General features: G+C 39.7%; 1 protein-coding gene across 2 annotated transcripts in view; it reads left to right on the top strand.

The window, feature by feature from the left end:
* Positions 1-16,022, top strand: part of LOC131035079 (ubiquitin C-terminal hydrolase 12) — a 225,024-nt gene that overhangs the window by 115,885 nt on the left and 93,117 nt on the right. For both annotated transcript variants that reach the window (XM_057966706.2, XM_057966707.2), the window contains exons 10-14: positions 9,866-9,940; positions 10,224-10,302; positions 10,394-10,540; positions 10,645-10,725; positions 10,969-11,088. In XM_057966706.2, coding sequence (XP_057822689.2) covers positions 9,866-9,940; positions 10,224-10,302; positions 10,394-10,540; positions 10,645-10,725; positions 10,969-11,088 — 502 coding nt within the window. The remainder of the gene's footprint in view (positions 1-9,865; positions 9,941-10,223; positions 10,303-10,393; positions 10,541-10,644; positions 10,726-10,968; positions 11,089-16,022) is intronic.

Genomic DNA, 16,022 nt, shown 5'->3' with positions numbered 1-16,022 from the left:
TATGTTAGATTGCAAGTCTATGGCAACTCCCATGGAAGCAAATCTGAAAAAGTTACATGAGGTTGCAACTAGTTCAGATTTAGTTGATCCCACTATGTATAGGCAATTGATTGGATCATTGATGTATTTAGTCAATACAAGGCCTGATATATGTTATGCTTGAACACTCTCAGTCAGTTCATGTGTGAGCCTAGATAGATTCATTTTGTTGCAGTTAAACATATATTGAGATATGTACGTGGTACAGTGGGATATGGTCTGAAATATACCTCTTGTGAAGGTCTGAACTTGCAAGGTTTTTCTAATTCAGATTGGGCATGGTGTGTGCCTGACAGGAAGAACACTTCCGGTTGTTGTTTCAACTTAGGTTCAGCTATGATTTCCTGGTGCAGCAGGAAGCAATCATGTGTGGCTCAAAGTACAACAGAAGCTAAACATGTTGCAGATTGTGTAGCAGCACGAGAAGTAGTGTGGCTTCGAAAGCTTCTTGCAGGATTGGAACCAACTGTGATTCTTTGTGACAATCAAAGTTGTGTAAAGCTTTCATTTAATCCTGACTTTCATGATAGATCAAAGCATGTGGAGATCAAGTATCATTATTTAAGAGATATGGTTCAAAGGAAAGCAGTTGAGCTCAAGTACATTTGCACAGATGAGCAGACAACTGACATTCTCACCAAGCCACTTCCTAGAGTGAAATTTTCTTATTTTAGAGATAAGCTTGGAATTGTGGAGAATGATGCTCTTGCTGAGAGTCTTAGCTTCAATAATTTTCATTTTATGTTGTAATGCATTTTTCTCTGTGATGGAGAAATTTGAAGTGAAAACCCTTGTAATGTATTTTTCTCTGTGATGGAGAAATTTGAGGTGAAAGCCCTTGTTGCTCTTTCCACTCATGGGAGTAGCCATAGTGGATGTCATGTTGAGAGACTCCATGACAACATCACGTTGAGTGACTCCGTGATGAGAGTTTGTGTTTATTTCACTCATGGGAGTAGCCATGGTGAACATCATGTTGAGTGAATCCATGATGCTATCACGTTGAGAGAATTCGTGATTAAATTTTGCTATTTACACGTATGGACGTAGCCATTGTGTTTGTCATGTTGAGAGACTCCATGACTTTAAAATCAATAAATAATATCTCCTTTGCTAAGAGGGAGTGATAATGTTTGTAGCTTCAGGAGACTTCATATCACCTGCGATGAGTGCGAATCTCATCTTCTTGATGATTCCTTACCTTGTTGCATCTCTTCATTCGTCTATTTCACTCGATTTTTTGAGCTCTGTGTTCATTGTAATTTATTTCTTCACTTCAAGGAATGATGTAGGTGTATCGGTTCTTTATGATAACCGTGACCGCTCATGTGTGTATGTCTTGCGGCTTTGTGGGAGCATCATGTGTGCTGGTAGTGGTTTATTTCCTACCTGTTTTTCCGTTGTGAAGTTCAGCTGTTTCATCGTATTTGCAACTCCTCTTGATGTCGGTAGTGTAATTGCCGATTATTCTTTAGCGCGTGGCTTTCCATCTTCCACCGTCGAGAGTTATGTTGTGTTGTGCTTCTTCTATTCGAGGATCAGCTATGTATCTCGGGTGTGTGAAGTTTAAGGTTTTCAATATATATTTACGTGATCATTTTGAGGTAGAAGTCATTGTTTTTGTTGCTGGTTGATATCTTCATCTGCAACCTTGCATCTTCATGGGATATTCTGGTTCTTCTCCTTGTATTCAATTGGTATTTTATCAGCTCATATTGTAGAAAGGTTATGTGCCGGATGTATGGTGGAAGCCCTCACTCATTCTGAGATGTTATTGGCTTATGTGTTGATTGTTAAAATGTTAACAATCTTATTTAGTTCATTGCTTGTTAAGCTTGAAAGCATTGTATCAGATTTGTGCCTATAATAAAGTTTGATTTTGGTGTGGCTGGGTTTTTCACCCTCAGATGGAGGGTTTTCCTAGGATAAATTGTGTATTTTGTTCCTTTGAGAATTTTTTTGTTTCTGATTTTTGAGTTATAATCTTTCGGGTTCTAATTTTAACATTATAGACTATAAATATATATTAATAGCTATATAATAAACTAAAAATAATGTAACATTTATAATTTACATATTTAATTTTTAATATAATATGTAATATATATATTTTTTTGATGGAGGAAACTCGGGTTTTTAGTTTGGTCTAGTTCCAGAGAGACCACTTATAGAGGATCTCTTCTCACGAGGTTATTTTCGGGGGGGGGGGTTCATGATTTCCCACACTTGTTCAAACCCAGGAGCTCAATGGCCTAACAAAGGCAGAAGGCTTGCGAGCTCTAACAGGAGTTTGAACCTTGGTGGCTGCCTCACCAACGGAGTGTTTCTACCACAACACTAAATGTCCGAAGACATATATAATATATATAGATATAGATATATGATTTATAATTTATAATTGATATAGTTAATTTTTTCTCATACAATTTATTATGTGATCAATATATCCAAATTGCTCCACGAAATAAATCTGAATGGCAACAAACAAGCTTACATACTTGTAACGAAACGGGCTTCAACACACAATCATTAATATTTGTCTCTACCTAAAATAGCTAGCTGTTGCCAAAATCAGCTGCTTGCTATTCTTTTACTTCAGCTAACCAAATGCCTTTTGTTGAAATCTACCCCATATAAAAGACTTCCCAATTGTCATTAGGGAATATAAAGCACGACTACTGGTCGTAAAATGGGCTTTGTACTACTTGTTAAGCTACGTTGGTTAAGTATGTTAGTGTCGTCGAGGGTAGTTGTTCGTTGCACAACGGTTCCCCACGGGTGGTAACCACAACCCTCGATCGTGTCTTTATATATGCTCTTGTATTTGTTGTTGGATACATTGATGCAGAGAATGATTATTGTACTAGACATTTTGGCATTAATGAAAGCATTGCTCTGAGTTTCTGGTTACTATTCTATCTTATGGTTATCATCTGACTGTTGATATGCAATATTAATAACACACCCCACGGGGTAAACATCTGGCGCCGTTGCCTAGACATACTTGGGAAAGGAAGGAGCGGATGGCGTATGGACAAGATGGGCCTATTCGTTGGTGAGATTAACCCAGACACCGATGACGCACAAACGGAGCTCTATGATGCAGAAGACACTGCAACGAGGGAATTCTCAATCCTGCTTCAGGCGACCATCGAGACCTACGTCGGAAGAGAGGCCATGAAGGCTGAAGTCCCAACAAGTGCCGTGTGGACCGCATTGGAAGTTAGCCCCGCAGTGAATCTGTTGATGAACCACCTCCCCCGGTTGTTTGCACAGGCATCACTGGCACAACGAACCCATCTGGAGGAGATTGCTCGTGAGGAGCGACGCCAATAGGTCCTCCGACAGTATGAAGAAAACAATCGTCGCTGGGAAGCGGAGCTTGATGGCAATAGGCGAAGGGGAAATTGAACCCTGAACCTCCAGGAGGAATAAAGAACATTCTATACTATAATAATGGTGTCGTACTATTGACATAAATTGTATCCGACGGGATGAATTAATAAAGAAGTGTTCTATTTTTTATGGGTTGTTGCTATTTATGAAGATGTACGAGAATTAATGCCCAACTTATTAAATAAGGATAGAAATACGAAGGCACAAAGTGAGCAGTGGGAGGCCGCACAGGAACAACAAGTAGAATGTAGACGAAGGCTAAGGCAACTTGCCGAAGGACGACCTGCCGAAGGGTTCCCTGAAGGGAACCAAGGAGGTGTCATGGAGGGTGCAGGAGAAAAAGCCGAAGGAGATTTCTATGTGTCGCTAGAACACCGTAGGGTGAGAAGCTACGAAGAATTTTTGGAGGAAACAAGGCTATGAAGAAATCTGGTCGAAGAGACTCGGGATCAATTTAGGAATTTATCCCTTACATCGCGCACAGAGGATCACCGAAGGAAGCGAACAAATGACGAGGGTGAGAACGGAGGGGAGGGCAACCGTACGACCATAGGTGCAGAGGAGGCACAGGCACACGACAAGCAGGACCCCCTCTTGGGACCCATCACACCAAGCATGCGGGTACAAACCACCGTACCCCCAGTCACTCAAACAACAAACACCACCGGCGCGGGTGGGAGTGGTGCAGGTGCACGACAGGCGACACGACCCCCATCATTGTCCAGTAAACAGAAGCTCCCAAAGTTCAACGACGACGGGAAGAAAGATCCTGTCTGCCATTGCCGCACTTGCGAAACCATATGGTCAGGAATGGTGTTACCGACTAGGACGAATGGGTAACACAATTTCTAGCAACCTTAAGGGGAGTGGCCATCGACTGGTACTCCGATACGGATAAGGCCAAAGTCGACACATGGCCCAACCTGAAGGAGTTCGAGATAGAGTTCCGCCTCCTTAGAGACGACAATGAAATAGTAGCCGAAATCTATGGCACAAAGCAGAACAAGAACGAGACGGTCTGAGCCTATAGTCGGCAGCTCAAGGAACTGTTGGGGAAAATGGAGAGTCAACCAGTGGATGGGTTAAAAAAGAGATGGTTCGTGGAGGGGCTGAAACACTCCCTCCGGAAGAAGATGAAAATTGTTCCAGCAATCTCGTACGAAGATGCATATAACAGGGCGATGGATCTCGAGAGTGAGACCAAGACATCCAAGAAGAAAAAGAAGAAGAATAGCTCGTCCGAGGATGATGACTCTTCTGAGGGAAGCAACAGCGACGGCGAGTCCGGCAAAAAGGTGCAAGCCATGCAGAAGGACATGCTGAGGATGATGAAAGAGTTGAAGGTTGTGAAGGGAGGTCCGAGCAAGACCGACGAAGGGGAGCTTCGGTGCACGGAATGTAAGACGGACGACCACACGAAAGGCTTCTACCCAAAGAAGGCCTATTCTGATATATGCCAGTTGATGGGGCATCCCACCAGGGAATGCCCCTACAACATGAAAACATGAAACCAACAAGTATTGCTTACGCAGGAACAACCAACTACATTGGGTGATACCGGCAGCTCCCAGGTGAACAACAATGCAACACCGGGAGGCTACCAAGATAACCGGTGGGGAGGACGAAACAACAATAACAACAATAACAATACAAGGAGCCGGATCCAATACGACTCCAAAGGCCGACCGATGATACAATGCAGAGTGTGCAGCTAGTGGCGGCACTTCGCCCGAGACTGCTCGAAGGGAGAGGCCACACAATATTTGTGCAAATGGTGCGGACCAGGAGACCATGAACATGCCACCTGCCCGAAGTCCAGCGTCAACTTGCTCATTATCGAGGAAACCAAAGAAGAGGAAGTGCTGGCCGTAACCTGCGCCCAAGCTAGACAAGCAATGTGCCCAGACCTGGAGGCGGAGAAGCGAAGGGTGCGGGAAGCATGGGAAGAAATTGAGAAAGAGATACGAGAGAGGGCGAAGGCGAAGGGTACGACGGGTACTTCCAATCGACCGGAGGTGGAGGAGGCTATACTAAATTAAATTTTAAAACTGGAGGTGCCTGTGAAGGTACACAATCTCCTCCAGACAATGCCCCAATTACGAACGGCGTTGTTGAATAATCTCTCCCAACCACGCTCCAATACCAACCACCGCACAGATGTTCCTGGGGGGTTTGCAATAGACCCTAGGCTGCTGGCAGTTAACACTAGAAGGAACCCGACCATTGTGGAGATGGGTATCCTTGACACCATTGTAATCGATACCATCGTCGATGGCGGATCGGGAGTGAATGTTCTTCCAGAAGAAACTTGGCGGAAGCTGGGGAAGCCGACGTTGTGGCCATCTACATTCAATCTGCTGGGAGCAGATCAACATGGAATCAAACCCATCGAGACACTGATGGGCTAGCAAGTTACCATCGGGGCGCAACCCTTCATACTGGACTTCATGGTAATCCCAATGAAGAAAAAAGGGTATGATGTGATCTTAGGGAGAGGGTGGTTGGTGGCGGCCAAGGCCACCCACAACTGGAAGAAGAACACTTTGTCTATGGAGAATGGAGGAAGGAAGTTTATCATAGACCTTGGGACACAATTGGTTAGTGAGGAACTGGCATCATCTTCGGAATCGGAGGGTGAAGGAGAAGGCGACCCGAGGGACGAAGGACGGGGTTGCATGGAGCCCAACGACGAAGGGATTCTCAAACTAGGAGAGTGCTTCGAGGATGAGACAGGGTCATCGAACGAGCTCTTCCACTGGCAGATGGAGGATTAAGAAATGTTCCAGAGCTACAGGTTCGAAGTAGAGGAACCAGAGCAAGTAACAGAGGAGGTGTACCTATTGGAATACAGAGAATATTGGAAGGGAGACGCTCGTGTGAGTGACACCACTGCACACTAGTTCCCGAAGGAAGAACCCATCAAGTATCAAGAGGTAAAATTGAAGGAGACAAACCTCTGTGACGTAGATAATCCCAAGATCATTCGTGTCGGCAACGATTGGAACCCTGTGTGGAAGGCCGCAGCCTTCAAAACCTTTCTTCTTCTTCTTCTTCTTATGTACGAGAAGGAGACTGTGGTCCCTGTAGAATTTATGGTTCCAGGTCTTCGGATGGCCATTGAAAATAGACTTGCCATGAATGGGTCCAAATTGAAACCCTACCACGAGAAGCGCGCAGGAGACCCGAGAGGCTGGAAGGACACTCGAGAGTCCGGAGGGGGACCTGAGAGGATGGAAGGGGACCCGAGAGGTCGGGCAGGCGACTCGAGAGGCACGGGACCAAAGCGGGAGACTCTTGGGCGAGGGAAACCGAGAAGAATGAAGGGCGATCCCAGAGGCATGGGACCTGAGCCGAAGACTCTCTGGACAATTACATTAGGAAATTAAATTAAAAAAAAAGAATTGGAAAAAAAAATAAAAAATTTGAAAGTGGTGGTGTGTACATCGTACGGTGGAACCACCATGGTGAGACCACCGTGTGGTGGAACCACTGTATGGTGGAACCACTGTATGGTGGACCATCGTTGATGGAGGTCACCGGCCTCTGAGGGCGAAACTCGACGGGTATTCATCCACCATACGGCCACTACCGTACACCCCGTACGACCAGACAACATCCACCGTACGGGAGACCAATCACTGTACGACACCAAGCCTCGAGTGACCCCAGTCGTTGTACGACAGACCACTCCATCGTACGACAGATAACCTCTATATGGGCTAGGGACATTACAGTTTGTAGGCCTGAAGGAGTACGGCGACGACAGCTAAAAAAAGAAAAAAAGGGCCGAAAGGAAAAATATCACGGCATGACAGGGATAAGCATACCAAAAAAAAAACGACGACCGGATTGAAAAAGCATTCGATGGAGTCTGGAGCCAGGACGTTGAAAAAATTAGAGTGGAGAAGAAGGTTTTCGGCATCTTAAAATATCACAAAAATGATGTGCGCCATGGACTTCCGTGTAGTTCTGAAGGTTGTAAATTGGTGTTAGCGGCAGGGGCGCTGCCCCTCGACCCCAGGGAGCGCACCTAGGTGCTACCCCTCGACCCCGTTGGGGGCATTGCCCCTAGACCCCCAGTTTATTTTTGAGCTACAATACACTTTTGAGTTGGGCGAAGGGCACCAGAGAAGTCACGGTAAGTGTTGGGGTTGTTCCGTATTGTGAGAAAGAAGCCTGAAGCTAAGCATTGGCATGGAAGCCATAAGCCGTAGAGGGAGACAGATTTGGAGGTTGCGAACAAACAGAGTTTGAGGGAAGGCATTGCAAGAAGGTGAAGTCGTACGACACCAGGGAGTTACTTAGTTCAGTTATCAACCTTTGGGGAGTGTGATGTATGATTTGAGGTGTCTCCTAGCCTTTGTGCCAGAGGGTTGTGGCCACTTCCAGGCATGAATGGTATGCTTTGAGGAACTCAGAGTATGTCTCGGTTGGACTCGAGGTTGCCTTGGTGGATGCACAGAGGGCTCGGGAGGAGTTGACCGCCAGGTTGGAGGCAGTAGTAGCGTGAGACTTGGCTCAACGTACCCAGGAGTTGGATGCCAAGAGGGCAGCATGGGTGGCTATCGAGGACAAATTGGCTAGGGAGACAGTATCATTTGAGTAGCAGTTGGTGGAGGCTGAGACTGAAAAGTGTGTTTTGCAGACAAGTTTGGTTTAGGCACAGGAGGATTGTGATGTCAAGGAAAAAAAGAACTCCTTGGGAAGCAATAATGGTGAAATCTGCACTTGAGCATTGGATGGTAGTAGAAAAGGGTTTTCAGGCGAGTACGCAGCAGGAGTATGAGTTCTGGGCTCACTGGCGTCAGCCGTTCCTGCATCTTCTTCATCGGCAGTGCAACTACCTCCTTCAGGGACACCCCGCAACCCCTTCTTCTCAGTGATTTTCTTATTGTATACAGTGTACTTCATCCCCATTTTGTTGTGTTAGTCCTGGTTTTTTGTCCTTGTCGTCCGGAGACGACTTTTCTTAGGGGGGGGATGATGTTGGTTGTAAAATGGGCTTTGTACTACTTGTTAAGCTACGTTGGTTAAGTATGTTAGTGTCATTGAGGGTAGTTGTTCGTTGCACGATGGTTCCCCACGGGTGGTAACTGCAACCCTCGACCGTGTCTTTATATATGCTCTTGTATTTGTTGTTGGATACACTGATGCAGAGAATGATTATTGTACTAGACATTTTGGCATTAATGAAAGCATTGCTTTGAGTTTCTGGTTACTATTCTATCCTATGGTTATCATCTGACTGTTGATATGCAATATTAATAACACACCCCGCGGGGTAAACAATGGCAGCTGTGGAATATTATTTGATAAGCTTTCTCAAATATTGAACTACCCCTAGAAAACTCCTTGCCTCAATCACAACGAAAGTGTTGGATCACTTCAAAATGGCTTCCACTTTTACTAAATTTCTAACAATAGCTTGATCGTTGTCTAATAAATTTTTATCTCAGCTACTTCTATGACTAAGCTAATCTTTGATCTTAGACTTAGACAACTTTTTGGTGTATTTGGTGACTGCCCTTTTAAAAAGTTAACTGAATATTTGCCAATGTAATCAGTAATATGATTATAAACAACAAAAATCTATTCTCTACATTTCATAGGTTAAATTCTATTTTATTTACTCTCTATATCTCTATGCTATGGAAATGCCCTTAAGTTTAAAAAAGAAAGTAGTTTGTGTCTATTTTTCTGCTTGTTTTTAACGTTTTTAAAATCCAATTTTAACCCCTTTTTTTCAAAAATTCTTACACTTTTGGTTTGCTGATTTTTTCCCCAAACAATTTTTGCTGCTATGATATAAAGCATTGCAATCATGGAATATGATTTGATAAGCTTTCCAAAATATCGAATTAACCCTACAAAACTCCTTGCCTCAATCACAATGAAATTCTTGAATCACTTCAAAATAGCTTCCACTTTTACTAAATTCTTAACAGTAGCTAGATTGCTGTCTGTTAAGTTTTGATCTCGGTTACTTCATAGACTTGGCTAATATTTGATATCAGACTTACACAACTATTTGGTGTATTTGGGGACTGCCCTCTTAAAAAGTTAACCAATTATTTGCCTATGTAATCAGCAATATGAATATAAACAACAAAAAATTATTCTCTACAATTCATGGGTTAAACTCTATTTTATTTGCATTCTATATCTCTATGCTATGGAAATGCCCTTAAGTTTAAAAAAAAAATAGTTTCTCTCTCTCTATGATTTTTTATGTTTTTTTTAAATCCGATTTTCTCCCGATTATTTCAAAGAATCTTATAATTTTGGTTTGCCGATTTTTTCCCCAAACGATTTTTGCTGCTTTTTTTCAGACACCATTGGCCCTTCTTGTGAGTGAGATTGTTGTGTATTCTTACAGGTAACAGTACTTAGCTTTCTAAGCTGATTTTATAAATATTTTTTCATGTGGCAGTGTATTGGTCCACAGTGGGGGTGTGCATGGAGGACATTATTATGCTTTTATTAGACCAACTCTCTCAGATCAATGGTATGCTAGTTGAACCTTATATTGATTTCTGAGGATAGATTATATGGTGGACAGATTGAGCAAAAGTTTCTGTTGTTATTAAACTACTGTTTACTCTTTGTTTTTTAAATTCCTTTAAAAAGATACTTTTTTGGACTATATTGGTTTAAATACTCCCCTTTTTATTGACAATTTTTGACATGTCTCATAATGTGAGAACTCTGATCCCATTCATTGTTTTTTGTCTAAGAAGGCAGTAAAGTCTTTTCATTGTTTTTTAACTGTATCCGAGGACTGTGCATAGGTACAAGTTTGATGATGAGCGTGTTACAAAGGAAGATAATAAGAGGGCCTTGGAAGAACAGTATGGTGGTGAAGAGGAAGTAAGGATCTTTACCATTTGTGGTATATGTTGTGTTTATATGAAAACTGTTGATAGTATGTCTATCATTCCTTTTATTGTTGTTATGTCAGGTGCTACAGACAAATCCTGGTTTTAACAACACTCCTTTTAAGTTCACAAAATATTCGAATGCTTATATGCTTGTGTATGTAAGAGAGAGTGATAAGGACAAGATTATTTGCAACGTTGATGAGAAGGATATTGCAGAGCACTTAAGGGTGATTATATTTGTTTTACATTTAAAGTTTTTATTTTCTTTCTTTGTATCTATTGAGATGCTTGTTTGAATTTTCTTTATGCACCATATATCTGTTCTGTGCAGGTGAGATTAAAGAAAGAGCAGGATGATAAGGTGCAGAAGCGGAAAGAAAAGGCAGAGGCCCACCTTTATACAGTTATAAAGGTAAACCCACATTGATAACAGCACTTGATACATTTTATGTAATTTGTGCAGTGTTATTTGAAAAAATCCAATTATATGACTACCAACCAATCGCTATAAAAGCTAATACAAATTTCTGTAAAAGAACTTGGAAGAATATTTGTTTATGGCTTATGATGGGGTTACAAAGAAGTTAACAATAACGTTCGAGCATCAGCAGACAATGTGCAATAGAGAATCAATTTTATGTGATTGTCCTTTCAGGTTGCCCGTGACATTGATCTTACTAATCAGATTGGCAAGGACATATATTTTGATCTTGTAGATCATGACAAAGTACGGACTTTTCGGATTCAGAAGCAAATTGCATTTACATCTTTCAAGGTATGCTTCCCCTCTGCAATTGACAAAGGCTGTGTTAACATTTGTAGATATGTTTTAGTATAATGAGCTGCTAACAATGTTAATAGGGATAAGATCTTTCTTAAGAAGCTTTCTTTCTTTGCAGTTAGATTTAATTTAATAGCTAGAACTGGTTCTTTTTGCAAGCCAAAGACATCATTTTTTTGCTTAGTCTTCTGTATAGAAATATATATTTTCCTTTGTGAAGCTGTATATTAATTGTTTCTTGTGGGAGCTTTAAAGTTGCAATGACTTAGCAGTAACTGAAGCATACAACCTTACGAAAATGCTGTAAACTAAGCCATTTGCTATTATAATTGAACTATCAATAGAAAGTGGGCTCATAATTTATTTGAAAGAAAGAAAGCAAAAACTTGGATATATGTTCACATGAATGAAATTTACATTGTGGTTATCTGCAATCTGTGCATCTCTAATACCATGCCAACCATTTGAGAAATTGTGATGGTTCAGGAAGGTTCCTATTCTGTGGTCTGTTTCAGACTGTAAATATTTGCATATCTTATTTTAATATCATTATAGTAATATACATATAAAATTTTGACTCATGAAATGTTGATTTTCATGGTGACATGGTGTATGTAATGGTTTTGTTTCTGTGGTGCTTGATGAACCGATTGTGTTACTAAGTTAAGAATTAGTCAATTTAGTTATATATCTGAATCTTGATATGTTTATTGCTGATATACTACTGTGACTACTGTGACTGTCTCAATTTTTAAATTTGAAATTATTGCTTTCACTGTCTTAATGATATATACTGCTTTCATGATATTTTCATCACTGATAGTTTTGTATTGGTGTTATACTGCTGTCACTGTCTTAATTTTGATGTCATCTCCATGACAATGGAAGAGCCAATCTTAATCCATGTTTGTGTTATCTCCTCCATCAATATGTTCACCATAGAATATTGTCTGTCAAGGAGGGTAGTACACAATTTGTTTTCTTTAAGGTTTGCATAAGATGATCCAAAAAGAGTAACATTTCTCAACATCTGTTTTAAATAAGGATGCCTTACGAAATGAAGTGAGATGATATGGACATAAAGAATTTGGCCACTGAATCATCAACATGGTTACGTTGTTGCAAATTTAACAAGCCCACCACTATATTTTCCTCACCTACGATAGAAAGGGCCTTTCTCTTCCCTTTATCATAACTCTATCCATCTGATATATCATAATACTCATCAATAGATACTATGGCGTGGATGCATGTTTATTTGTAGTAGTTTGCTTCACTCTCCCCAACCAACTTTGCTATTTCAATGCACTCTTCCAACATTATTTCCCCACAAACACTAACCTATTTCCACACATACTGATAAATGTTGTCAAACCTTATTATAGATCCCATAAAGATCAGTTTTGCAAACATGCCACAACCAATGTTTATTGCCCCCACTTTTTAAATCTGATTATCACTTAAAATGATGTTAAATTGCAGCAAGGGCTTTTAGGAGTTGAATCGACATTTTTGCAAACCTCTGAAGAAAGGATGAAGGCTATGCAAAATAATTTGTTGGTGCTGCAAAAACACTTGTGTTTGGAACAAGAACCCCAAATGCTCCCTTCAACTTCCTTTGAGTTTAGTTTTTCACTATCCATCTCATTGTCACCACTACTAGTCATTTTTACTATCAAGGATGAAAGATCAAAGAAATATTTTATGGATTGCTAGTGCATTCGTCACTATTCAATGAAATAAATAAACTTCTTAGGACTGTGTGCGTCTGGTGATGTTTCTACATGTTAGACTATTTTTATGCCTTCTTTAATTCATGCACTCTTGTTGGAGCAGTTTGGATATCATTTGAGCTTGCCATCTTGATGGTCCTTGAAATGTTGATTTTTGAGTTGTTTCTTTGGGTAGGTTCTTTTACATACACTACTTTTCTTAAATTTTGATTCACATTTTATATGACTCATTTTAAGTCACCTTTATATATTCAATGCAGACTGTATTAGAGTTTGTTTTGGGCACACCTGGCCTACTTAAATTTTTGGTTGACATCTGTTTTGATGTCTAGGATGGAGTCTTGTCTCATCTCTGTTAAGTATATGTTCATGAATAAGACATTAGGGTCTGAGGCTCCAGTTTTCTCATTTGAAATCAATCTTTGTAAACATTTTGACTGATTTATTATGATTATTCCTTTTTTTCTTTGAGTTTGATTCATCCTCGTCTGCCTCGATGGTTCTCTTATGGCATATGCTTTAACATTTATGTGTTTTTTTATTTCTTGTATGGATTGGCACGAATATTCAGTAAATGTTACCATTGTACTATGCCAGCTTAGTTTTTCAGTAGCACTTGCGTATTATCTGCTTTATCAAGCTACTGGCCAAACAGTAGGGTATAGTCATCTTCTGCAATATTGATTTTCAAAAAAAAGTCATATATTTCATGAATTTTGTTAATGTCGTGCTTAAATGCAAATGAGGCAGATTACAGGCAAATTGAGGTGCCTTTTAGGGGCTAGATGAACATTAGTATTGAAGATAGTATCCTTTATAGTAATCACAAGAGGAATGGATGATTGGTAATGAGTATGTCTACGTGTTTAGTCAAAAATATGCTTGCATAGTTAGCCTTCTCAGTACTCATGTTTATATTTGTTCATTTGTCTTACATATTATTCACACTGTTTGACAATGAAGTTGACTGGAAAATTCTAATGAGCCTATTTTTTATCTAATTTAGTATCCTGACTAAAGCCAAAGGGGTGTGCCCCATTACATTTATACCTTTTATAGCATCTAAATAATGATGTCATGTAATGCTAGAATTTTATCCAATATATATTGAATTATACATATATTTTTGAATCTTTATCTCCCCTTCTCTTACCAAGTGGTATCAGTGCTTTATTGATCCTGAAGACTTATGCTGCAAATCAGATTTATATTCTCTGACAGCTTGCAAGAATCGTTGAAGAAGTTAATAGGAGTAATGGAAGGCTATATGCAATCTGCATGAGTCTTAATTTCTGTGCTAGAAGAATTTCTGTTTATGAGGGCTGTATGCAATTGTGACGAGTCATGTCTTTATGAATAGAGTTTATAAACTCATAATAATATTATGACCTTATTAATAAATTCCATAAAACTCATTGAAAATCTATTATTCAATTTAAATCAATTAATTGAAAAAAATAGAAACAAACCAGGGATTTTAAGAAAAGGAAATTATAATATGATTAGAACAATTTATATGTTATAGATATAGCAGATGATCCCAGCTGGGAAGATGACCAATGCTTAGCTACAACAACACATCCCCTGTTTATACAAAGAGTTTATTGGATATAAAAACCATATAACAGGTGGGATATACCAATTGAAGGACTCATACATAAATTTAGAGGCCTTGATTAACAGTCAAATCAATAACATAATGTACACTACATAAAGAAAACTCGAAGGAAAATATTGAAATTAAGAATAAAATTCTTTGGTCTTTAACTACTTGCATCTCCCCTAGAAATAGTTTTGGATGGCCTCTTAGGCTCTATATATTGCCCCATAAATACATCCCATTGGGTTATGCTCCCTATCCATGCTAGCTAGCGGCTCTGATGCCTACAGAGTACAAACAAATTAAAGTTATACTGAAACTAAAGACTTTTAAAGTTTACAAATAAAAGATTCAATTTTAAATATAAATTGAAGTTTGAAGTTACCTTGATGATCTCTATATCTCTCTTGGCATAGATACCATCACAAATTGGCTTTCCGGTCCTCTCTTCATTAGCGTTTTTTGAATTTGTTGAGGCTAGCCATGCTTGACTCACAAACATTTTCTTCAAATGTCAATAAACAAGAAATACTTTACAACATTAGAAAATTAGTTGCAAACTTGATCACACAAGCTATTTCTCCTAGGTGTGATCTCTTATCAAGTTAAGAACCCATAAGTGATTATAAATATATTTTGTTGTATTTCTTGCATCTTCTATAATTAGTTTCACTTAATCAATTTTTCCTATGTCCTCCAAAAGAAGGTCAAGGCAGTGGGTTGCATGAGGGGTCCAAAAGAGTGTCAAATGCCTCTCTTGAAGCAATTTTTTAGTTGTCATGTATGCCGCTACATTGTTAGTAACAACTTGCACAATATATTGTATGCCCACCTGTAAAACAACCGCTTTCAACACCAAACTCAAAGTTTCTGCATTCTTTATTTTTGTGGAGGCATCAATTGACTTCAAAACAATCAACTTACCATTTGAAATTATTTAAAAGATTGATGAGTGTGTGATTTCTTCCTTTCATTCACCCTTTTGAAAGAATCGTTCATCCAAACTTTCACCATTGCTTCTTTTGATTTTCCACAACTATTTTTGCATCTTCAATAGAATCTTGGAGCAACTTACCACTTAATTATTTTGGAGAGTGCATCTTGTACCCTCTCGCTGCAATTGTCAATGTTGTTACCAAATACATCCAATATGGACTCTGCGCCACATTGAATGGAAGGTTGTAATACCAAAAAATTGCACATTCTTTATCTGCTTCTTTGTGTGTCCTTATTCTACGATGTATCTTGAAATGAATATTGTACTCCATGTACATTTATAGGCACAAAAAAAACTCTTTGATTGAGCTTTGCTTGAGTTGGATGAGGTGGATGTGCCACGTATGCATGGGCCACAACTAGAGCCCATCATGATTGTTGTATCTACATTGGATTTTGTTCTCAAATGAAGAGCAATGGATGCTTTTATGGTTGCTTGTGCCTTGGTCATTTCAATTCCTTTTCATCTAGTAATGAAAGAAATGGCATCATCTCTTGTTTGACCTATTTTGGGGTCATTATGCACAACTTGGATTTGTGAATTGATGCCTCCACTAAGCTTCTTCGAGCACTAGGTACAAATCATAGTTCTCACTACT

Source organism: Cryptomeria japonica, chromosome 3 (genome assembly GCF_030272615.1).
Source record: "Cryptomeria japonica chromosome 3, Sugi_1.0, whole genome shotgun sequence".
In the NCBI taxonomy this organism is placed as follows: Eukaryota; Viridiplantae; Streptophyta; class Pinopsida; order Cupressales; family Cupressaceae; genus Cryptomeria; species Cryptomeria japonica.
This window is presented reverse-complemented; position numbering and strand designations above follow the sequence as displayed.